The sequence below is a fragment of the Thermobia domestica genome, chromosome 16 (genome assembly GCF_964235325.1).
Source record: "Thermobia domestica chromosome 16, izTheDome1.hap1.1, whole genome shotgun sequence".
Taxonomy (NCBI): Eukaryota; Metazoa; Arthropoda; class Insecta; order Zygentoma; family Lepismatidae; genus Thermobia; species Thermobia domestica.
In genome coordinates this window covers 87408309-87435024 of record NC_137469.1, presented here as the reverse complement: position 1 = coordinate 87435024, position 26716 = coordinate 87408309, and the positions used below count along the sequence as shown (strand labels likewise).

The following is a 26716-nucleotide window of genomic DNA, read 5'->3' as shown; positions in this document are numbered from 1 at the left end:
ATTTTGATGTAAGGAATCACCTCTTACAGTTTGTCGGTATAGTTCATTAACAGCTTGTACATATATATATATATACAGGGTGGGCCATTTTAATTAATCCACGGAAATATCTGAAAAATGATAAAACATAGAAGAAATGTTTCAAGTACACGTTATATATTGCTAAGGGGGAAAACCAATTCCGCCAAAAGTACCCCTCCCCGCTCCCCCTAAATGGGGGTAACGGGGGTAACTTTGAAATGTCAAATGGGAACATGGGTCGAGTAATACCTCGTTCGAAAGATCTTGGAAAACTAAGTAACGCTGTACCAAAAGATGTTTCATATTGTGCACCAGTTTCAAAATGGCCGCCATAATATGGTTCGGAAACTCCAGTACCCGTAGTGTGTAAACCATGGAAGGTAAATGAATGGAACAAAATTGAAATACGTAAATATCATAGGGCATATCGAACGGTGTGGTCCCTGTGATCCCAGTGGCCTCCCTAAAGGGGTCTTGGGGGCTAACTTCAAAATTTCAAATAGTAACATGAGTCGAGTGGTACCTCGTTCGATGAATCTTGCAAAATCTAACATATTGCAGGAGAAAACGATTGATGTGAAATGGCAGTGTTCTTAAAAGGCCGCCGAAACATAGTATCCGTGTCAGAGAAAAGGTTTAGTACGCGTAGTATGAAAACGATTGATGTGAAATGGCAGTGTTCTTAAAAGGCCGCCGAAACATAGTATCCGTGTCAGAGAAAAGGTTTAGTACGCGTAGTATGAAAGCGATTGGAGATAAATCAACAAAAGAAAAACTGGAGTAGCTAACTGACGTAAGGCACATCGAGAGGTGTTGTCGGGGTGACTCCAAGGGCCAACTGAAAGGTATCCGGGGCCAACTTGAAAATTTCAAATAGCAGCTTGAAGCGAGTAACATCACGTTACATAGACAAATTAATATCAAACAGCTTCTGTAAGAAAATTTTCGACATAAGACACCGTTTTCAAAATGATCGCAAAGACATGGTGACTGTGTCTAAGAAAACGTCTAGTGCCCATAGTATGAATACGGTTAGACATAAATGAAAATAACGAAAATTAAATAGGAAAACCACGGAGGCGTTCCAAGGCTCGAGAATAATACAACAGAGATAAAAATATTAGTGTAAAATTGCCATAAATTATAGAGAGCAATCCAAGTCCTGCAAAATAATCTCTCCCTGCGCTCTGTATGTGAGTGGGGTGGAAAGTAAAGTGAAAGTTTCAACGAGAACTCTACTTTAATTCGTAAATTAAGGCTAACCTTACAAATAGGTATGGTGTGGTTGAAACATTTGTTTGTAAGGATGACGCTGTAGTGACTAAAAAAAAAAAGAAACTTTTATGCAATGCGTGCTGGTTATTCAGAAAGCATTTCGGGGATATACGTACACACCGTTTCGTCCCTCAAGCTCACAATATGACATGAATGCTAATAGTTAATCAAAATGTAACTGTGGCCATCCGCGTTAACGTAGTGCACCAATTCTCTATGCATGAACTCTGCCTTCCAAACAGCATTGGGTAGGTCAAGCGTACGCCCGAACCGTTGTCCGGTCGGACATTGAAATTTTGAAGTTTGCCCACAAGACCCCTACAGGGAGGCCACTGGGGTCACAGGGATTACATCATTCGATATGCCCTATGATATTTACGTATTTCAATTTTGTTCCATTCATTTACCTTCCATGGTTTTCATACTACGGGTACTGGAGTTTCCGAACCATATCATGGCGGCCATTTTGAAACTGGTGCACAATATGAAACATCTTTTGGTACAGCGTTACTTAGTTTTCCAAGACCTTTCGAACGAGGTATTACTCGACCCATGTTCCCATTTGACATTTCAAAGTTACCCCCCGTTACCCCCATTTAGGGGGAGCGGGGAGGGGTACTTTTGGCGGAATTGGTTTTCTCCCTTAGCAATATATAACGTGTACTTGAAACATTTCTTCTATGTTTTATCATTTTTCAGATATTTCCGTGGATTAATTAAAATGGCCCACCCTGTATATATATATATATATATATATATATATATATATATATATATATATATATATATATATATATGGGTCAAATTCTTTGCGTTCAGTTGGAATTTAGAAAGAGAAGAAATGGTCTTGGTCATCTGAGGTTAAGTACCTGCTGTTAGAACTAAATATCTTTGGGTTTAAACAACGGATTTCATGACTTCGTAGGGACCACGGTGGCTCAGTGTTAGAGCTCTTATCTCTGGTGCGTGGGGTTCCTGATTCGATCCCCGGTCAAGTAAATTTGTGTTGGATAACATCGTGCTCGTTGGTTTTCCCGGGGTGTTTCCGTTTCCTCCCACTTTTTAATTCCACCAATTGTTCCATTATGACTCATTTGCGTTAATCATCGTCTCCCTTAGCCTAAAGAGCATAATCGCAGGACGTTAAACTCTTAAGATTTCATTTCATTTCTCATGATAGTTCGTTAGTTTAACTTGAAAGAATTTTCCTTATTGCAACTTCTTTCTCAACTTTTACTGTTTAAAACAGTTATGAAATCCATGTCCATTAAATTGCTAAGTTGTACAGTTTTGAGAATATGACAAAGGTGGCAAAAAAAAAAAAAGTTCTCAAATGCTGAACGTCGTAGCATTTCAAAGAATGGCATGGAAAGTACACTGAACAAAGTTACCCCGTCAATTTCTTTTTCTATGGTAGCTTAGGTATACTTCTTTGATTCGAGAGAGAAAGAAAATGAAAAAAAAAAATCTTTCCACAAGTGAGTGTGACACCTTCAAATAGCTAACATTGACTGTTTGGAACGAACTACAGTATATCGAAACAGCTTTGGATGTAGTAGTCTACTAGAAAGGTATTTCATTTTGTGATGAATAGAAGCATTTCAACGGCGACCGCACAAGTTATTAAACTTAGTAGAAACCTTTCTGAATACCACTCGAAAGAGAGAGAGCAACTTTTCGAAGATTTTATTTTCCGTCTGCTCCATTTTCTAGTTTCTGAAGTTCAGTTGATATTTGAAAGTATCGATTTCGCTGTATATGTTGAAATACAAAGAACATATTTCTGTTTTACCTTTTTTCAGTTTCATACAAAGCTGTGATCTTTCACTACTCTATCTTTCTATTACTTCCTGCTCCCTCTCTTCCCTTTATACCTCTACCTCAATTTAGGTTAACCATTGTTTTCAATCAAAGTTTCCAGCTGAGAATTTGAATTATGCACAAACGGAAACAGGAATTGTTTCTTTTTTTTTAGAAAAGGAGAGAGAGAATAGGCCATATCTTTGACACAAACGGCTCACTTCCATTTTGCAATTGATCATGAGTCAGCCTCTAGAAAAGGATTTAATTTCCTTGTTTAGCAATTCGATTTTCAAAACCATTGCTGACGTCCTATTGTTGGATCTGGTCTCTGTCTCTTGCAATTACTGATTGAAGTCTTTAATGCTTGTGTGTACACTTTGCATTGTGTGCAGATATTGATGCCACGTAACGTGCATAAAATATGACTTCGTGTTTTGTGAGCGAATAATTCACATGTTATTCATTGTATGTAGAGCCAAAACATGTTCGTTTCATTAACCGTTCATGAAATAGTTATTAATTTTGTGCTTCCTATTTCCAATGTTATTGTCAACATGAATGTCTACTTGCTCTTGGGATATACCAGTAACTATTCCATAAATTTTAAATTCTACAGGATAATTATGTTTTTGCACAGACAAATATACACTTATTGTTAGAATTGTTCTGCATGGAAAAGGGAAGAACAATATGTAAAATTCTAGAAATTACAATATTCTTGCAATGATTTCTACTATATTGTAACAGCATCTGAATGTATTATGTTTGATTGACGACAAAGCACCTTTGCATTGTGTGAGATAACGAGTTCGATTCACGATGGAAGTTTATATTTGTCAGTGTTGATTCAGTACCATAACTGAACTAGATAGTTATTTGAAGGAAGGAGTAACGAATTATAGTCTACAAAGTTGTATATAGTAATATTCAAAAGTAATTGACACATGCACTATTGAGTTTAAAGTATAGAGTCTGAGAAAATATATTCTTTCGCGATCTGAAAGATCAAAAATATTCCCCTAATTAGTTGTGATCAAGGGAGGCTCTTGAGGGCAAATACTTCAATAAAAATTACAATTTCATCGATTCAAGGTAAAGGAAGAAAGGTTACCTAATATCCTAATTGTTTTATACATCAATTAAGACATAAAATAACTTTTCTCATACAAGAATTAGGATATTAGGTAACTTTTCTCATACATCAATTAGAACATTAGGTAACATTTTTCATACAACAATTGGAACACTAACATTTCAATACATCAATTTTTAGGGTACTTTTTCCCCTTAATTTCAAGCAATAAAATTGTAATTTTTATTGACTTCCATTGATGTGACTTCCGTAAGGGCCTCCACTGGTTAGTATTACAAGAATTATTAGCTTCCAAGATAAGCATGCAGGAGCTTATATATATATATATATATATATATATATATATATATATATATATATATATATATATATATATATATATATATATATATATATATATATATATATATATATATATATATATATATATATATATATTGTATAGTGTGTATGTGGTAATTTATTTCTCGATAACTACTGGCTGGATCTGTACGAAAGTTGGTGGACAAGAAGCCTATTGTCCAAGGCTGTGGTTTCTCACCTTTTCCGACTAACGATACACTCTACTATACATCAACCACATCTCCACTTACTTGTTTGATTTTTTGTTAAAATAATATACATTATAATAGTCAGTGGTGTACTCAGAATTTCATCAAGGGGTTGACTCAATCTCTTTTCCATTCAGGACACACATGATTTCTGAATATATATAGTAAATGCTTATTTTTCGACAATATCTTGCTCAAGAGAGTTTAAGCCCGAAGAAAACCTTGTTTACGCCACTGATAATAGTGTAAAGCTATAAGCTTCTATAATGTTGTACTATTCGTTGTTGCTGCCGTTGGAGACACTGACTAGGACAATTCTGATCACATAAAGTGGGAGTACCTTCGAGAGACTAAGTGCGAAAAAAAATGATCGTAGATTCCTATGAATTCCCTTTAGGTCCAGCTCTTTGTTGCTGCATTTCTGCCACAGCCAGGGATAGAAATTTAACAATAATATTGCAGGATACATACGACAATTTCGTTGTAGATAAACAAAATAGCTACAATACAGAAAAAATACAGTATTTTAAAGTAGCAAAAGTGATACATTAGTTATATTTTTAATATAGAACGATTAAATAAGTGACGAAAGCAGGGAACATATCATACCTATAAACATTCTGCCATAATTAACCATCTGCTCTGCTCCACGCGATTTGCTAATTGTTTCACTGCCAATTCGAGTGTTTTCAAAACATACCTTTGTCCAGTTACATTCCTTGGAGCCATTGTTAAGGAGCAATTTATGAAAAAAAAAAAAATTGAAATCAGCAGCGTACAAGGAAGAATATTTCAAAACATTCTGTTGTTTCCTAGTACAAAATCTAAATCATCCAACCCGTTTTTTGAACAGAATTTTGATTATGAGTCGAAGTCAAGCAATGAAGATTTATGGAATCCCCAGAAGGTGCCTACAGAGAATAATTGAACGTAAGGCAGGTTTCAAAACAGTTAAAAGGAAAGGAGGCCACACATATTTCACAAAAGAACAAAACCAGGAATTGATATAACGGATTGTCAAAATATTAAAATGTGGTTTCGGGTTGAAAGTAGATGATCTGCGTAAATTTGCATATCAATTTGCAAGAGAAACAATGCGAGACAATTTCTCATATGCAAAAGAACGGTCTGGGTACGAGTAGGTGATTGTTCTCAAAAGGAGACATTCTCGCATTACAATGAAAAAACAAAACAAAACAATATCTTTGTCAATCCTGAATTAAAGAGCCAAATAAGAAGAATGGGTCTGATTTTTTCAGTAATTTTGAGAAAGCTCTAACAGAGTTAATTTTGATGACAAAACCACAGATCACTTACAATTGTGACAATGCAAAGTTAGCAATGAATCATCGTGTGAGTAACTAATACTGCATATAAAAGAAATATATGTTTGGGCAAATATTAGCTGAGAGAGGTGGAATAGATACGGTTATGGCGTGTGCGAACGCAGTAGAAGATTTTATACTACCAATGATGATAGAAAGGGAAATGTTTTAATAAGGTTTCCAGGAAGGTTTTCCTAATAAGTCATTAGTCACGATGACAGAAAGTGGCTAAGAACAGAGATGTGTTTCTACAATGGCTTGGGAATTTTGAACACCATCGTGTTAAAGATCATGCCTCTTACGACTTGTGGTCTCAGTAGTCTCTCAGAGTTCTTGAGTTCTGCTCTGATTATAACTATGCTAGTTCTACCAAGTCATACAACACACCAGTTTCAATCTCTAGACAGATCATTGTTTAAGCTCCTCAAGTCGTATTTTGATAAAACGTGCAATTCGTACATAAAACAAGTTTCTATCTAGAGGAGAATTAATGAATCCGACTTCAGTAAACTGTTCAAATCGGCACGGTTGCAAGCAGCTAAACTGAAAAGTGACAGAATAGTTTATCAGAGGGTGTGTGGGCGTGTATCCATTTAATTCAGAAGTTGTTCCTGATATGAATTTTTGCCTGCATCCACCGTGATAGATGAACAAGAAGTACTGACAACCAGTTGTGATTGGTTCTCACAAAGCCAAATCGGGACCCCAACTACAGCTTCTCCACAAAACGGGAAAAATGATATCGTTCTTTGATTAGGTATACCTCCGGAAAGAGTTCAAAAGAAGAACAGTCACACGCAGCATGCATAATAATATCACTGGAATTCATCGATCGGGCACAGACCGATCATAAACCATGCTTTGTCATGGGTACTGGATCTTCTACTGTAAATCGAAAGAAGGCCAAAGGAAAGAAGGTCAAATGGCAAAACTGATGACAATATTTGTGGATTTGTGGTATTTTTCATTACCATTCCAGTTCTTTATTCTTCGGCGATTGGATATTGTTGTAAAATGTAAAGCGTCGTTCCATGCACAGTGTATCGGAGCTGCAAAAGTGATGTGGGCGATGTTTGATTGCCTCGACTTCTTAGACACAAATGTAACTTCAGACTTAATTGTAACTTTTTTAGTCTCAAATGATGTTTTTAGCTGCATAAGAACAGTATAATTTCATATATTATTTTGTAATGTACTATGTTCCGAGTACACCCTACTAATGTTTTCGTGCTTACCCTATATCCTAAAAGAGAGCCTATTATGTTCGGTTTACAATATTTCTCTTTGATAACTCATTATTTCATGCTGCAATATTATATGCTAATATTATTTCGTAATTCAATGTGACATAGTGAGAGTAATTAATGATGTTTTTGTAGTTACATAATTCATAAAGGAAAATAGTTTTCTTTTTCACAGTTTTTCTTTGATAACACATGTCTGCTGTCTTAAACAAATACATACAGGGCTAGATGCAAGATTTTTTGACGGGGGTGCACCAATAACTACCAGTACATTTGAATTAAATTTATTTTTTAAAAATGCCTTTAAGCATCTGTAGTATGCACGAGGAATTGACTTAAACCAATGGTTTTGCAAAACTCCGCTTTTTTAAAGCCCGAAACGGAAACATGACATGAAATTTTCGGAAAGTATTGCTATTTTCACTGCTAGCTCCTCATTTTAGATAGTGTATATTCACAACGTAGTCTGGTCTGGTACACCTCCCTAACTCCGGCCCTGAATACATATATTTTCCAAATATATTGAATCACTAGCAAGTAAATTTAGTGGCCCTATCCACATTTGAGCCATTCACGATAGAAGGTGTTTCAAAATGAATATCTGGGTTATAAGGCTTTGTATTATCCATTACAATTATAAATAATACACCAAATGAAAGAGCAACTCAAACAGTTTTGTACGCATACATGCACATGCACTGATTTCTCTGTTTGGCGTTAGAAAGCGCCAATAGCAAAGAAGGTGACTCGTGAGCAGAAAACTTTTCCTGTTTTGCAGTTTGCAAAAATTGAATCTGTTGTTACAGTGCAACCGTCTATAAGGAGAATTTTAAGAAGACTTTATCCTTTGCAGTTAGAAATAATACATGAAAGCTCTACAGCTCTACATACTGCGGTTTACGTGCCAACTTTGCAAATGAAACATTGCTGCATGAAGACGAATATTTTCTGGATCGTGTCGTTTTCAGTTATGAATGGACATTTCACCTAAGTGGCGACGTACATACTCATAATGTCAGCAAATCCCTACGAAAAGGTACAGTTACAAGGAGACTCCTCTAAACTGAATGTGTTTTGTGTCATATTCCGGTGGAAAGTTTATTTGCCTTTCTCGCCCATCGACTCGATGTGTGCCGTGTGACGAATGGTACTAACATTGAATACTTCTAACAAAACTGTTTGAGTTGCGCTTTCATTTGATGTATTCAGAGACGGATTTAGGTTTGGTGGGGCCCTAAGCTATTGAAAATAATGGGGCCCCTTTATATATATATATATATATATATATATATATATATATATATATATATATATATATATATATATATATATATATCTTGTCATAAAGGGGCACCTTTCTGTGTCCAGGAAAGAAAGAAACTAGTGATATTTTAGGAAGCAGACTAGCAAAAGGGGCCTCATTACTTACGTCATAGAAGCCTACACAACAAGCAACACTGTAGTTGCTATATGTAGATATTATTTAATTTATTGTTTTTCTTATATTTTGGAAATGGATATCCAGATTTTCCTTTAACTGTTTGGGGCCCTCAGCAGAGTGCGGTCCTAAGCTATAGCTTTTTTTCTTTTTTTTTTTTTTTACCTTATACGTAAATCCAGCACTGGATGTATTATTTATAATTGTACGTTAAATGTAATCAATACTACAATGCCAAGAACCTCAATATTCATTTTGAAATACCTTATACTTTGTTCTTTTCCTATTTCCTCTTTAACGTTAGAGGATGTGTTAACATTTCTGGATGGAAGCGATAGCTAATGGGTGTATATCGTTTATTTACTAAAAATTCCGAAAAGGTAATGAATCTTGAAGCAGCAGCTGGTGACATATTAAAAAGTTGTGCTAATCACGCACGCTTACCATGTACCTATATGTTTTAAATAATAATAATAATAATAATAATAATAATAATAATAATAATAATAATAATAATAATAATAATAATAATAATAATAATAATAATAATCGCTTCTCATGAGAATAGCGAAGTAAAGCAATGCCAAGTCTGGTTAGAGGAAAAATAGTGACTGTTCGTACTCGCAAGATGATATTGGCATTGCAGTGTACACCCAGTCGTCAGGAAAATTAGGGAGCTACTTGAGGGAAAGAAGTAGCTAAGCCTCATATTAATGACGAGGCTAGCAGATGTACTGACCACATATCACCAGCGCTTCAACATGAGTGCCAGAAACCGGCTGATAAGCTCTGTCCCCCCTAAGGGCTGTTGTTGCAGTTTAGGTATTTCAATAATAATAATAATAATAATAATAATAATAATAATAATAATAATAATAATAATAATAATAATAATAATAATAATAATAATAATAATAATAAAGAGGCAAAGGAAGGAAGAATGAAAGAACGCTTAGTTATTTTATATTAAGCTATCATAAGCTTACCAGTGCTTTGAAGAAGTATAATAGTCAGCTAGAAAATACACCAGACGTGTACCTTTAAAAATTACATACCACCATAATTCAGATATTATAAATTGCATTCTCTTTAGCATCACCCTCTAACAATATGCTTGAGTAGCTTCCCCAGAGATTTAAAGGTTCTCATTATTCCTCAGACGATACATAATAGCACTTATTTGGAGCTATTACCGCCGTTGCTAATGTAATGCTTCACACTTAACCTCTCACTCTCTAAACTTGTGACATAATGACACACGATTAGATATTGTTCACGTACCTCCTTGGAGCGTTGGATAAATGTAGATGTTAGGCTCTTGCACCCAGGAGAGCACTCGCACAAACTCCTTCACGAAACTCGGCACAATACATCTTAATAAAGTGGAACAACCGCGAATGGCTGGCATGGCTTGGGCTTCCACTAGATAAGCCTGAGTCACAACTGAAAGAGAAAGATTTGCCTCCATTAGACCAGACAAAAGATTTTTTTTTAAAGTACGTAGGCCCTATTCTTTTTACCATTTACTAATCAATTAAATTCTTGGTGCTTCAGAGAAAGTACATTTTAGGAAGAGACAATACACGGAAAAGAGGAGGAGGAGGATTAAATTCTGTCCCTTAAATACAGATAGGTTAAATCAGCCTTATTCAAATCTTTTCTTCAAGTGGAGACCACTTCTATTGGCTTACTCAACTGTTGTTCCCCTCTAAAAGTAAATTTATATTTTTTTTAAAAAAGTTTTAAGTGTGTAAATGTATATACTCATACTCTTTTAAATACTATCAATTAATATATGCATAATTTGTATGGGTATAAAAGAAAATTTACAAGTTTTGCAAGTATAAATAATTACACTTATCAAAACTCTAAAGGAAAGTGATTATGTTTGTGAATTAATAAGTCTTGAACTACTCAACCGATCTCGATAAAATTTTCAACATTGACGAAGTTTGGGCCTGGGATGGTATCTATTATTTCATTTTGACGGTGCGACTTAGGGGAGGGGGATATTATATATGAAAATGATCGAAAATTACCGATATTAGTGTCGAATTTATAGTTTTCGGGGTCGCTGAGACAAACAGTGACACTTTCGATTCCGTTTAAATCCAAATCCATTCTAAGAGGGAGGTTGGAGACTTGTAAAAATGAACGAAAATGATTGATATTAGTGCCGATTTCATAGTTTTTGGGGTCCGTAAGTTGATTGGTGACAGCTGTGGTGCCCTTTATGTCCACAATGAAACATATCCTCCCTGTGCGGAGAACAGACATTCTGCCAGTATTTTGTAATAATACATCTATAAAAGCTATTAGGAGTTTTATAATCTTTAACTTATTTTGTATAATTATTATTTTATAATCTATGCCTGTTCGAAATTCTCAACTATAATGTGCAATACGCAATTCAATTGAATCCTATTTTGACTAATGTTTAATCTACGAGGTAAAACTTCGAGGACTAATTCCAGTACGCGGGCTACAGTTTGAAAAAAATAAATGAAATCTTTGAGTTTTACTTCCTACGGTTACGCCGGCTAGGCTAAAGGAGACAGTGATGATGAGAAATGAATGAAATGGTGGAATGATGGAAGTGGGAGGAAACGGGGGAACTCTGAGGATACCCACGCACACGATGTTTGTCCACCACAAAGTTCACTTGGCGCGAGCTGGGATCGAACCAGAGACCCCATGCACCAGAGATGAACGCTCTACTACTGAGCCACCGCAGTCCTATTGCTACAGTTTGAGAAACGATGGGTTTGTACAGTCAGCGACAGTAGAAACTGGAGGTTGGATACATAAGAAATGATAGCTTTTTCCAGTAGCAGAATAGTTTCACTCGATGTCTGATAGTCGGACAACCAACATGACAGCAAATACGTGCCCGAAAACATAACATGCCAGGATATTCCTCCATTTGGAGGAAAAAGTATTACCATCTCAGAGCATCACTTAGAGAAACAACCACGAGATAAATCTGCAGAAAATCCATTCACTTTAAGATCAAAGAGATAGGAATTAACGCAAAGGAAACGAAAAGAATAATACGCATCATGCAGAGACCGAAAAAGTATGGAAAGCTAAACAAAATGAGAAAAGAAGGAAAGAGGGAAAGGAAAGAGCAAAAGACATGGGAATAAATTAAATTTTAACACTTAAGGATAAACAGTGTCCGTCTTTCCTCCTGCCCCCTGTATCCGTCCTGGTTTTTCTCCCTTCATAGGATAAATCTCATTCAGCATCAAACGGGAACATCATTCATAGTGTTTAATTCTTTGAAAAAAAGTAACTCAGTCCAGGCCGAGACTCGGACCCTGGAACCTTAGCATAACAGTCAGACGCTGTAACCACTTACCTACACACACTATAACAAGTGTATTTATAAACCAGCCATTACCCTCGCTATCAAACGTCTTAAATCAGCCATTGTTGGGAGTTACCCCACTTACACTTGAAGTTTGAATTTTATTTACGGCCTTTAGCTATCTACGGCAACAGGCCCCATGTTTTCATTAAAAGCATTTGTTCTGTAGATTAAAATCAAGAATAACTTAATCTATACTCTTACTTACTGTTGTCAATATATATATATATATATATATATATATATATATATATATATATATATATATATATATAGAGAGAGAGAGAGAGAGAGAGAGAGAGAGAGTGAGAGAATTGTAGGTATATAAAAATCGGATTAATGGGGGTTAAAAGAGTGATTTCGTAACTGCGAAATGGGTGACCGCATCACTACTGACATCTGGTAGCGGTGTTACGTAACACACACATTAGAAATAAAGCTTCGAAACGACAAATTGCCGTGGATAAGTCGGTAAGGTGTCTGCTTATTGAGTAGGCAACTCGAGTTCGAGTCTTGAATACACCAATACTTTTTCCTTCAAAATACATTTCTATGTTTTTATGTGTTATTAATAATTGCTTTCCTGCATTTTTTGTAAATTATCTTAAATTAGTGAAGGTTCAGTAAAATCAAGAAGGTTAAAATACATATATATGATTGTTTTATCCGTATGTACAGTCCAGAGATGGAGCGGGTCGGGGGGCCGCGGGTCAACAGAACGTGACCCACTGCAACCCCCCACTCTGACTTAACAACGTATTACGACCCACAGACTCATTCTGCTCAGTGCATTGTAGACAGCTTCTGAACACTGGTGAATTTGTCTTCTTTCAAGGCATCCTTTTTCTTTTCATTTGTTTCTATTGACAAAAGAACTTCAGGCAATTTTAGATATTGATATTTGCAACTGTAATAATAGCAATAGGACTTATTTGAGACGGTGCCTGTGATTTCTTAGAGGAGCTAACTACTGGGAAAAATGTTTCAATCATGTGTAATATATGAATCATTATATAAAAAATTGAATGTAACTATGTGTGCATGATCATCATATCCAAATTGCAAAGTCAAATGAAATGATTTTTGGTATATACTTAGGCCTCAATCTCAACTAGGAAGTTATCATAAATTCGGTATCGATTTCATTATATTACATATTCTAAGAGGGTCCGAATTTTTGCGAAAAATTTAGTATCTCACAAGCCGTTCAAGTTGGGAGAGCTGATATTCAGTATATTAATTCTTTATCTAATATAAATAAAATAAAGATTTTGTTTGTGTGTTTGTCTGTCTGTCTGTCCGTGTGCGGCCTGGAAACCAGAGGAATGGACCCAGAGTTACCAAAATTTGGTCAGGGGTACCTAGCCCAGGCCCCAGATCAAGACGAAGTCGCTTTTTTAAATTTCGAACCAGGGGGTCTCAGGGTGCTTTTACCGGAACCGGCTTGGGAACCAGACAAATAGACCGAGAGTTACCAAATTTTAGTCACAAATACCTTGGTTCACGCTCCAGATCAGAGTTAAACGTTTTTCTCAAAATTCGAATCAGGGAGTCTCAGGGGAGCGTTTATCGGGACATGTAAAAGTAGTAGAAAATTTCCGATATTAGTATCGAATTAATAGTTCTCGCGGTCGCTGAAATTAATGGTGAAACTCTGATCACATTAACTTCCAAATTCACCTTATTTGAGCCGGGAGTCAGCGGGGAGGGGGGGATACCGAAAAATTTAAAAGTAATCTAAAATGACCGATATTAGTGTCCTATCCATAGTTTTCGCGGTCATTGAGATCAATGGTGACACTTCCATTAGCGAAGATTTGCAAATTCAGCTACAATTGTATGCAAGCCGGGAGTCAGCGGGGAATACTGAGAAATGTAAAAATAACCCAAAATGACCGATTTTAGCGTCAGGTTCATAATTTTCGCAGTCGGTGAGATCAATGCTGACACTTTCATTAGCGATGATTTGCAAATTCAACTACCATTGTATGCGGGCCGGGAGTCAGCGGGGAGGGAGGGGACACGAAATGCCGAGACATGTAAAAATAATCCAAAATGACCGATATTAGAGTCAAATCCATAGTTTTCGCGGCCGCTGAAATCAATGGTGACACTTCCATTAGCGATGATTTGCAAATTCAGCTACATATGTATGCGGGCCGGGAGTCAGAGGGGGAATACTCAGGCATGTAAAAATAATCCAGAATGACCGATATTAGCGTCAATTCCATAATTTTCGCAGTCGGTGAGATTAATGGTGAGACTTTCATTAGCGATGACTTGCAAATTCAGCTACAATTGTATGCGTCCGGGAGTCAGGGGGGAGGGGGGATACCGAGACATTTTAAAGTAATCCAAAATGATCGATATTAGTGTCACATCCAAAGTTTTCGCGGTCGCCGAAATGAATAGTAATACGGTACTTCCACAAGCGTTGACTTCCAAGTACTGGCGCCATGCGAAGAACGGGTATATTCAGCTGGTATATATATACTTCTTTAGTTCTTTAATACCAATTATGTATGTACTTTGCCAGTACATGTCCCATGGCGATAGTTTTTGTTGGAATATTTTATTCCCCCCACTCCGACTATGTTAACAAAATCGTAGTCGTAATTATTCGTACTAACTAACAAGAAGTAACTATAAAGTTATGTAGCTTCCTGTGTATTTATATAAAGTTATAAAGTTATCCTTTATATATAACCTTATATATAAATAGAAACCTTATATATAAAGTTTCCTCTTCTGGGGGGCGATCGCCCCGATCCCTCCTGGATCCGCCCCTGATTCTACCTAGGTATTTGTTAAGGAAACCTTTCAAACAGTGATGATTTCAGGGCATTACCTGTTCGAGAATTTGAGACCTTGTCGACATAAATTTCCCCCTTCGTGGCCATATTTTCGATCATGCTCAAAGTGGACTAATAATGTTTTATCAGTTTTCTCTCATTCATATATTGACCATTACCCGGGGAGAATCTTCTGAAATTATCAATGCTTATAATTAGTTTTTCATTACAAATCAAAGGATAATAATGAAATATTGAACATATTTAATATTTTGTTTTCAGCTTTGGATTTTAGATCTGCAATTCATATAATGTTCCTTTCTAATCGAATTTGAGAGAAAAGTAGTTGCCAAAGATTTATTCAAAGAAATGTTCTCAGTCCTCTGATTAAAATATGAACACACTTTTAAGAAAGAAAAAAAAATTGAATAATACCTACAGGGTTTGAACACATACAATTATGATTGATAAACTATTCACCCAAACCGCTCCACCAGTTCGTACGTTTTCACTGAGCTTCTTTAGACTTTTGTGTAAAGTAGTTTCCTGCTCCACATTTTTTTTTTGTTTATTTCGATACGACTATAAGTTTGTGGTGAATATTTGGGCGTTACAGGTGTTGCAATGCATAAAAATCTTTTTCGTATAAACTACATTCAATTTTACGTCCTAATAACTTATATACAACAGGTTGAATCTGTGAAATGATTGGGGTTGGAGTGATCGTAAATGTTTTCATAGTTAGGAGCCTGGATATGAAAACCCGCTTAACGTGGGGATTTACTTTTGTGAATTTTGGTACATTTATTTATACACATCTATGGAAAATTTGATTTCTATAGTTATTTCAGGATTCTAGTTATTTATATGTTTGTTTATGAATGTATTTAGTACTTGGACTTTTAAGACTATAGATTACGTTTTGACGTTTAGAGTTGGGATATCTTGTTTGTATTTAGGTAGTTTATCTTGGGAATTTTTAGTTTTGGGGATTTTTATTTTGTAGTTAGAATATGATTATTACTTGGATATAGATAATTAAATTATTAATTTTTGTTTTGACAGATGACTATTGTACTTTTACATTCATTATTAGGAAAAAATATACGTTGCATTTGTTTGTAAATATACTGCTGGATGTGTGTAACGATTTCATTGAAATTAAAAAGGTGAGGAAATCGGCAGTCAATTTAAAGTATAAATAGCACTACTCATGTGATAGTGGATAGAATTGGAACTCGTGCGCTAGGCTGTGATTTGTTCGTAGCCGTCCGTATGTTCATAATTACGACTACGATAGAGAAGTGGACAGTTAAATTCTCAAGGTTCAGTATCTGACCCTGGGTCTTCATTTTAGTTTTCTACAAGATATACATAGTCAGAAGTGAAAACATGGAAATGTATACAAATTCATGAGTATTATTTATCAAATATCGACGAAATGTTTTCTGTAACAATTTCATTCCGAAACTGGAAGAGAAACGTGAAAGGCAAGAATCTGTATGTTATTACGGGAAGTTAAGTTTTGTATGAAATTTTGTGATAACAACGCTCAAGTTATTGCTATATGGATAGTAGAGTTATATAGCAATTTCTTCCAATATCTCAAGATTTATTCTATATTCTGTGATTGATCCAAAAATATGTTGAAGTTTATTAGTGGCAAATGCTATTCTGCTTTTCATGAATTTTGTGAATACGGCTATAGTGTATGTATTAGTCAAATTCTTGTGAGTATTGAGTATAAATGAATTGTGTTTAAAGTTGTTTCGAAGGTTCCTTATTAACTTGTTTTGGAACAAAACCATATATTTATTGTATAAAGTGTAATTTTCGCTATGAAAGATGTTGTAGTGATATGCGAAAAATATTGGTAAATGTTAACTTTCCTAATTGAATACTCTTTTATCTCAAAGTTATCCTATTAAGTTGATTGAAGATTATTGAAGATTATCAAATAAAATAACTTTAATAGAATATTGAATATATTTGTGCTGATAATCAATGAATACACAGTTATTAATTTTTTATATTTGTTGTAGGATCTATTTTGGAGTGATCAAATTGTTTATAAAATTATTTAAGTCAAATTTTATCTCCTGTTTCCTTAATGAAATTTACATATTATAATCCGACGAACTTTATGTATTATTTCATTGCATAATTCAAATAGCCTATTGAGCGATTTACTCAGTTGATAGTATTAATGCTTCTGTTTCAGCTTATTTATTACACACACACACACACACAAACACACACACAAATATATATATATATATATATATATATATATATATATATATATATATATATATATTTCTTTAGTTATTTAAAACCAATTGTTTATGTACTTTACCAGTACTTGTCCCATAGCGTTAGTTTTTGTGGAAATATTTTATCTTCCACTCAGGCTACGTTACAAGTCACAAATTCAGTTTTCCACAAAAACAGTATTGTTTTATTTTAATAATTACGAAAGATGGAAAGATTGGTCATTCATTCTAAGTGCACAATTGTGTGGGTCAGGGCTGAATGGGCTATGACTTTTCCTATAGGTGCCGTGAGAATGCTTTCTTCAGCGAAGGTTTTTAAACTAGCTATCTTATAAACTGACAATAGAAATTGAAATAATACATAATCATCTTGTCCATCACAAATAGGGATTTGTTTATATAAATTACTAAAGCTGTCTGAAGCAATGTCTACACTTACTTTATCTAAATTAGTATCAAAAGACATAAATGAATTCCCTACACGTGAATCACCAGACACCAGTCCCGATAAACGCCTCCCTGAGACCCCCTGGTTCGAATTTTGAGAAAAACGTTTAACTCTGATCTGGAGCGTGAACCAAGGTATTTGTGACTAAAATTTGGTAACTCTCGGTCTATTTGTCTGGTTCCCAAGCTGGTTCCGGTAAAAGCCCCCTGAGACCCCCTCGTTCGAAATTTAAAAAAACGACTTCGTCTTGATCTGGGGCCTGGGCTAGGTACCCCTGACCAAAATTTGGTAACTCTCATTCCACTCGTCTGGTTCCCAGGCCGCACACGGACAGACAGACAGACAAACACACAAACAAACTCTTTATTTTATTGAGCTGAGCTCGCTTCGCTCGCTCAGCTCTAATACTCGGGTTAGCCGTTTGGTTGTCTGCGAACTCCTCCTAGACCGTTTGGCCGATCTCAACCAAACTTAGCACGCTGATAGAGTATGTCGTGCTGAGTGAGAACATAGGTCGAAATCAAAAATCCGATGTACCATCGAGGAATAATCACCGAAAAACGCTTCCATAGACTTAACATGGGGAAAAAGTTTTCACGTGATTTTTTTTGTGAACAATTAAAATCTGCGCGTGATTTTCAAAAATTCCGGCGAAGCCCTTTTATTTTTTTAGCGTAAAAATTTACAATTTTAATCACAATTTAAAAACAAATTAACGATTTTTTAAACTTTTTTTAGCCGGAACAAAAGGTCAAGACGAAGAATTGTGCGATTGTTATGAAAAATACTGATTGCTTTAAAAAGTCAGAATAAACTGATTACGTTGCTTAAGCTCGCTCAGCTCATTTCATTGCAATCGAGTATATCCATTGCATTCCTAGTTTATATTAGATAAAGAATTAATATACTGAATATCTGCTCTCCAACTTGAACGGCTTGTGAGATACTAAATTTTTTGCAAAAATTCGGACCCTCTTAGAATATGTAATATAATGAAATCGATACCGAATTTATGATAACTTCCTAGTTGAGATTGAGGCCTAAATATATACCAAAAATCATTTCATTTGACTTTGCAATTTGGATATGATGATCATGCAAATAAGTCCTATTGCTATTATTACAGTTGCAAATATCAATATCTAAAATTGCCTGAAGTTCTTTTGTCAATAGAAACAAATGAAAAGAAAAAGGATGCCTTGAAAGAAGACAAATTCACCAGTGTTCAGAAGCTGTCTACAATGCACTGAGCAGAATGAGTCTGTGGGTCGTAATACGTTGTTAAGTCAGAGTGGGGGGTTGCAGTGGGTCACGTTCTGTTGACCCGCGGCCCCCCGACCCGCTCCATCTCTGGACTGTACATACGGATAAAACAATCATATATATGTATTTTAACCTTCTTGATTTTACTGAACCTTCACTAATTTAAGATAATTTACAAAAAATGCAGGAAAGCAATTATTAATAACACATAAAAACATAGAAATGTATTTTGAAGGAAAAGTAATTGGTGTACTCAAGACTCGAACTCGAGTTGCCTACTCAATAAGCAGACACCTTACCGACTTATCCACGGCAATTTGTCGTTTCGAAGCTTTATTTCTAATGTGTGTGTTACGTAACACCGCTACCAGATGTCAGTAGTGATGCGATCACCCATTTTGCAGTTACGAAATCACTCTTTTAACCCCCATTAATCCGATTTTTATATACCTACAATTCTCTCTCTCTCTCTCTCTCTCTCTCTCTATATATATATATATATATATATATATATATATATATATATATATATATATATATATATATATATATATATATATATATATTGACAACAGTAAGTAAGAGTATAGATTAAGTTATTCTTGATTTTAATCTACAGAACAAATGTTTTTAATGAAAACATGGGGCCTGTTGCCGTAGATGGCTAACGGTCGTAAATAAAATTCAAACTTCAAGTGTAAGTGGGGTAACTTCCGACAATGGCTGATTTAAGACGTTTGATAGCGAGGGTAATGGCTGGCTTATAAACACACTTGCTATAGCGTGTGTAGGTAAGTGGTTACAGCGTCTGACTGTTATGCTAAGGGTCCGGGGTTCGAGTCTCGGCCTGGATTGAGTTACATTTTTTTCAAAGAGTTAAACACTATAAATGATGTTCGCGTTTGATGCTGAATGAGAATTATTCTATGAAGGGAGAAAAACCAGGACGGAGGCAGGAGGAAAGACGGACACTGTTTATCCTTAAGTGTTAAAATTTAATTTATTCCCATGCCTTTTGCTCTTTCCTTTCCCTCTTTCCTTCTTTTCTCATTTTGTTTAGCTTTCCATACTTTTTCGGTCTCTGCATGATGCGTATTATTGTTTTCGTTTCCTCCTAGAGAAACAACCACGAGATAAATCTGCAGAAATTCCATTCACTTTAAGATCAAAAAGATATGAATTAATCCAAAGAAAACGAAAAGAATAATACGTTTCATGCAGAAACCGAAAAAGTACGGATAGCTAAACAAAATGAGAAAAGAAGGAAAGAGGGAAAGGAAAGAGGGAAAGGAAAGAGCAAAAGACATGGGAATAAATTAAATATTAACACTTAAGGATAAACAGTTTCCGTCTTTCCCGCTGCCCCCATCTTGGGTTTTCTTCCTTCATAGGATAAATCTCTTTCAGTATCAAACGCGAACATCATTTAGTGTTGAATTCCTTGAAAAAAGATTAACTCAGAGACTCGAACCCCAGACCCTTAGAATGACAGTCTCACGCGGTACCCATTTACCTACACAGGCTCTATCTACTACGTTTATAAATCTGCTATTACCCGCGCTGTTATCAAACGTGTTAAATGAGCCATTGTCGGTGAGCCACTCCAGTTCCATTTGAAGTATAAATTTTATTTACCTAACTTAGCCATCTATAGGTAGCAATCCCCTTGCTTTCATAAAAAGCATTTGTTCTGTAGATTAAAATGAAGAATGAATTAATCTGTACTCTTGGGAGCATACTGGTTATCTATCTGTCCATCTATGTATCTATCTATCTATCGTTGGAATCAAACCAGGGTCTCCCACGCCACAGGTATATAATTGTGTCTTATATAGCAGTTAATATTCTTGCTATTAAGTATAAAGTTAAAGAAAACTTGTAGCTTCAAGAAAGATATTTGTTGGTCCTTTAAGGTCAACACAAGAACAAAAAAACTAATACTAGGTGTGCCTTTACAAGTGACTACTATGGTAACAACAGAATGCTGCCTCCGGGGGTTAGTAAAACGCTTAACTGTGTGGAAATCGCTGCACACAACAGGTCTTAAGAACACTCACAATACGTAAAATTGAAAGAACAGAAAATAGTGCATTTTTTGAAATGAGCATACAATTCACACTTCACCCAAAGTCCCAATACGGGAAATCAGTCAATATCTTCAGTTGGAATTACTGAAAAAGACAGAAACTGGCTATTTAAAACTCCAAGTGTAAACCTGCGCTTGGAGCGATTCTATTAGCTATATCACAACGCATTTTCGTGAGTTGCTCTGTGGTCAAACGTGCTTAATAGCGCTGTTAAAGTTCTAGAACCGGAGGGCGGCGGTTCGAGCCTGAGCACAGTAAAATTCTTTTTTCAAAATAGAAATGGCTTTTTAAAAATATATATAAAGTTGTATTTTGAAGTAATTGTAAAACAAATTCAGATGAACTTTCACATTTCCAAGCTCACTCGTATTTATTCGCCATGTCCCAAATTTCACAGAAATAAATCTCTACGTTAAGCGGGTTTACATATCCAGACTCCTAAATATGAAAACATTTACGCTCACTCCAACCTCAATCATTTCATGAATTCAACCTGATTTATGTATGTTATTAGGACGTAAAATTGAATGTGATTTATTCTACAAACACTTTTATACATTGCAAGACCTGTGACGTCCAAATATTCACTGAGAACTCATAGTCGTATCGCAATAAACAAAAGCTAGTACGGAATAGTAAACTGCTTTCACAAAAGTTAAAAGAAAGCCCGCAAAAGCATGCAAAATGGTCGAGTGGTTTAGGTCGATACTCTATCAATCATATGTTTGTGTGTTAAAACCCGATAATAAGTTTTTCTAAGTGTCTTCCTATTTTCATTTGGAGGCGGAAAAAATTTCTTTGAGTAACTCATTGGAAACTTATTTTCTTTCAAATTCGGCTAAGACGGAACAATATATCAATTGCAAATCTAAAATCCATAGCTGAAAACAAAATATAAAGTATGTTTTCCCATTATTATTCCATTATTATCCTCTGGTTTGTAACGAGACACGGGTTCGATTCCCGGAGGGAGTTCATGTGGTTCGGATTCTACGTTAATCAGTAGGTCCACGTCTCATATAGCCTCGCTGCTGAACGTGACGTAAAATGCAACATCAATCAATCAATCTCCAAGAGAGAGAAATAAAAAACTTTGTTATGGGAAATTCTAGTTCAAAGTTCGAAACACTTGCTTTGCACGTGATTTTTTGTTTCTTTTTTCAGGGAACAGAAAAGTTCTGGCGCCTAAGAAATTATACCATATAATATTGCAAATTTGCAAGTGGATGTATTTACATTGCAATTTGTGGTAATAAAGATATTATGATTAGAAAACAATATTTTAATAAGTAAGTTTAATTTCTTCATCCATCGCAAGTCTTAGGAGCCCCTTATACCTCGCCGCCCCCCGAATATCGATATCGAAAATTTCGAATGATATATTCATGTCCACATATTCGCAATATCGAATGTTGATATATGATAATATATATATATCGACGATAGCGATCTATCGACATATCACAGGCCCAGGTCCGAGAAGTGATGCTTGAAATATACTGGAATCAACAATCAAATTCTAAATAAGTTCTCCATTTCCGTATTCAATGTTGAGGGGGAAGAGTGTAAACCCGAATAGAAATTTTAAGAAAAACAAATGTTAAGATAAAAGTAGGTTTTCGTCTCCCCTTGAATATAAAAATTAACAGATAACTGTTACTGCAATTTACCTTTTACTTCTGTTTCTGATTGTTATCACAAATCAGCGACAGTACAATACTTTACTTAGTATACCAATACACTCTATAACTTTTCACAACCAAGCAAGCCGGAAGATGAATTTCCTGTGATATTAAAGTGCAATGTTCTACAAAATAGTCATAATTCATTGGCCATATTTCTATCAGTACTTTGGTACGGACTAAGAGCTACAAGACTAACAGAACTAGAAATTAGAGATTTCATTCCTTTTTTCTCTCAGACTAAAAGACTTCTGCATTTTCCTAAGATTTTCATTTTCTTAATATAAGACCCCTGTTCTGGGCTAATTCTGGCTACCGCGGTTTCGAGGTAATCGGTAAACGAAAGAGCAAAGTTTGTCGACTCTCAACTCTCTACAGTTTGTGAGAAGATATTTCACAGTTCATGTTGTTATTTCTTCGTTACAAAAACACTTCTAGCTGACTCTATTCATGGTGAATTACGGAACTTATAAACATTTACAATTATTGAAAAATGAATAATTATTTTTAAACATAAAAAGTCGTTACAGTTCAGTAGAATGCAGTAGTAGAATGCAGAAGTGAAAGAAAATATTGTTTATTTTTTGAGATGTGCAAACTGAATGTGAATAATAAGTGTTTCCCATTCTCTTGTCCAGAGGTGGATCTACGATGGACTTCTGGGGGCTGGTTGGTTGGTAATACTCCTATTTAGAGCTACTTTTAAGAGCCCCAAACTCTGGAATGGGTTTTATTTATATATAAAATAACAAATATTCCCTTTGTGGGAGGCAATCGCCATGATCGCCCACCGGATCCGCCCCCGCTCTTGTGAAGCAGACTTTGAAGATATTTAGCTCGTGTATGCTCCTGCGATGGTGATTAAGGATTGTAACATCTGGATAATTTTTATACTGATATCGGATAGAAACTTATCCGGATTTGCAATATCCGGTTGACGGACAAGAAAAACGGATGACGAATAACGGATAATATCAGGATAATGGTTGACGGATAATATCCGGATAACGAATAACGGATAATATAGAGATAACAGATAATAGCCGCATGATGGATAACGGATGACGGATAAGATCCGGATAACGGATGATATCCGGATAATTTATAAAATTAAGATGACGGATAATATCTGGATAATAGAAAATTCGGATAACTGATTACATCCGGATGACGAATAAAGGATAATATCCGGATAAAGTATGTGGTTTGAAAAAGACAATATAGGGGAGGGACTTATCAATGCTTTCTCCTCATGCAGTTATTAAAAGACGATCATCGGGCAGTGGTCTTTACCATTGAAAGATATTGCTTCTTAAAATGTTTCCTAGTAACTTCCAATTTTCTTGTTCTTGTTGGGCGCGGTGGCTAATGGTAGACCGCTTACTTTGGCGCGTGGGGTCCTTTTGTTTCGATCCCCGGCCATATAAGTTTGTAGTGGACAAGATCGTATCCGTAGCCTCTGTCAGGTTACTCCCGCTTCTTGCCACTTTTCACTCCATCAATTCTACTATTATCATTGACTTGGCACGGCAGCTCAGTGGTAGAGCGCTTCCTCTTTTGCGTGGGGTCCTTATTGTTACGATCACCACCCAAGGTAATTTGTAGTGGACAATATCATATCCGTGGTTTTTCTCAGGGTACTCCCACTTCTTCCCACTTTTCATTCCACAAATTCCTATATTATTATTGACTGGCTTTAATCATTACGCGCGGTGGCTCAGTGGTATAGCGCTTCCTCTGGAGGACCAATTAAGTTTGAGGTGGATGAGATCGTATCTGTGGGTTTTGTCAGGGTTCTCCCGCTTCCTCCCACATTTCATTCCAGCAATTCTTCTATTATCACGGACTTGCTTCAATCCTTGGGCACAGTGGCTCAGTGGTAGAGTGCTTCCTCTGGTGGGCCAATTAACTTTGTAGTGGACAAGATCATATAAATGGGTTTTTCAGGGTACTCCCGCTTCCTCCCACATTTCATTCTACTAATTCTTCTATTATCATTGACTTGGTTCAATCATTGGGCGTAGTGGCTCAGTGGATGAGCGCTTCCTCTGGTGAGCCAAGTAAGTTGTGTGGAGGACAAGATCGTATCCGTGGGTTTTGTCACAGTACTCCCGCTTCCTCCCACATTTCATTCCTCGAATTCTTCTATTATCATTGACTTGGTTCAATCATTGGGCGCAGTGGCTCAGTGCTAGAGCGTTTCCTCTGGTGGGCCAAGTAAGTTTGTAATGGACAAGATCGTATCCGTGGGTTTTCGCAGGGTACACCCGATTCTTCCCACTCTTCATTCCACCAATTCCTCTATTATCATTTACTTGCTTTAATCATTGGGAGCGGTGGCTCAGTGGTAGAGCGCTTCCTCTGGTGGGTCAAGTAAGTTTGTGGTGGACAAGATCGAAACAGTGGGTTTTCTCAGGGTTCTCGTGCTTCTTCCCACTTTTCATTCCACCAATTCCTGTTTTATCATTTACTTGCTTTAATCATTGGGAGCGGTGGCTAAGTGGTAGAGCGCTTCCTCTGGTGCGTCGGGTCCTTATTGTTTCGATCCCCAGTCAAGTAAGTTTGTTGTGGACAAGATCGTCTTTGTGGTTTTTCTCAGGGTACTCCCGCTTCTTCACACTTTCCATTCCACCAATTTCTCTATTATCATTGACGCTATAATCGTTGGGCGAGGTAGCTCAGTGGTAGAGCCCTATCTCTGATGCATGGGATCTTTATTGTTTCGATTTCCGGCCTAGTAAGTTTGTGGTGGACAAGGTCGTATTCGTGGGTTTTCCCAGGTACTCTCGCTTCCTCCCACATTTCATTCAACCAATTCTTCTATCATCATTGACTTCCTTTAATCATTGGAGATGCCTTGGTCCCTTGAGCATTGTGGTGATGTCAGAAATCAGATTCGGTCCCAAGCATTTAGGTTGTGATGTAAACCTTTGCTGTGGTTCAGTCTCAGTATTTCATTACGCGAGATAAAACCATCCATACAGCTATAAATGTCGTTCTATCTTGCGCAAGCAGGTATTGAATTTGAGCCAATTCGGAACCACATTTTTGGCGCTTTGAGGCCAGAAACCGATTTCGGACATTACGCTGTCCTCAAACTACTAGGATCTTTCCAATGTTACCATCCGCGTCCAACAACCCCATGTTTAAAAGGGAAACAGAAAGGACTCGTGTCTAAAATTTCCGGACCAGTTTCTTGAGGTTCGAGTTTAGGGATCGATTTCTGATATCACCATTGTGCTCAAAGGATCAAAACCTTTCAAATGTCGCCAACGCCGTCCAATAACTTCATCTTTAATAGGTGAATAGAAGGGACCTGAGCCCATAACGGCAGGACCCCATTCCTTGAGCCTCGTGGCCTGGGCCAGACTTTTGACATTACTACTGCACTCAGAGACAGTGGTTAGGGATGGGCACGAGCGAGTTCGAGCGAGTTTTTTTTTAAACTTGATTCGACTCGAAACAGACATCTTTTAGCTCGACTCGAAAACTCGACTCGAAAAATTTCTTCCAACTCGACTCGAAACTCGACTCGAATTAGGATCGAGTTTCGAGTCGAGTTGAGCCAAGTCGAGCTAAATCTTGTGTGTAGTTTCAGGTTCGTTTTTCACTTATTCTGCATAAACAATATAATTATTATCAATGTTGCTACTTCCACTACAACTTATTATTATTATTATTATTATTATTATTATTATTATTAAATTCTGTAATTAAGCTTGAAAGATAGGCGCTTTGCGTCTGAATACTAAAAACTAGTTGACTGCCGATTTCGGTAGTCGTGAAATCTAGGAAACAAGGACATCGTTCACGAGGTTCTGGGTTTGAGTTCCAGAGGAGCAAGTATTCGTGCTTGGGCCAAAATTTGTTAAAAGTTATAGCGTGCCAGGCAAATATGTTTAAAACTGTTCTGCCTGGGTCTACGGTTGTCAAGAACTTGTGCGGCTTGGCTCACAGCTTATTCAATATCGAACCGAACCGAGAAGTAGGGATGCGCACGAGTCGAGACACAATTTGTAAAATTCGAGTCGAATCGAGACTGCTCGTAAAA

General features: G+C 36.3%; 1 protein-coding gene across 5 annotated transcripts in view; it reads right to left on the bottom strand.

Moving 5' to 3' along the window:
- Window positions 1-26716, bottom strand: part of LOC145673227 (cell adhesion molecule Dscam2-like) — a 510467-nt gene that overhangs the window by 405442 nt on the left and 78309 nt on the right. For all 5 annotated transcript variants that reach the window (XR_014128733.1, XR_014128732.1, XR_014128734.1 and 2 more), the window contains exon 2: window positions 10032-10193. Coding sequence is in view for 2 of the 5 variants with exons in the window: in XM_081742719.1 (XP_081598845.1) it covers window positions 10032-10193 (162 nt within the window). In the remaining 3 variants the exon portion in view is untranslated. The remainder of the gene's footprint in view (window positions 1-10031; window positions 10194-26716) is intronic.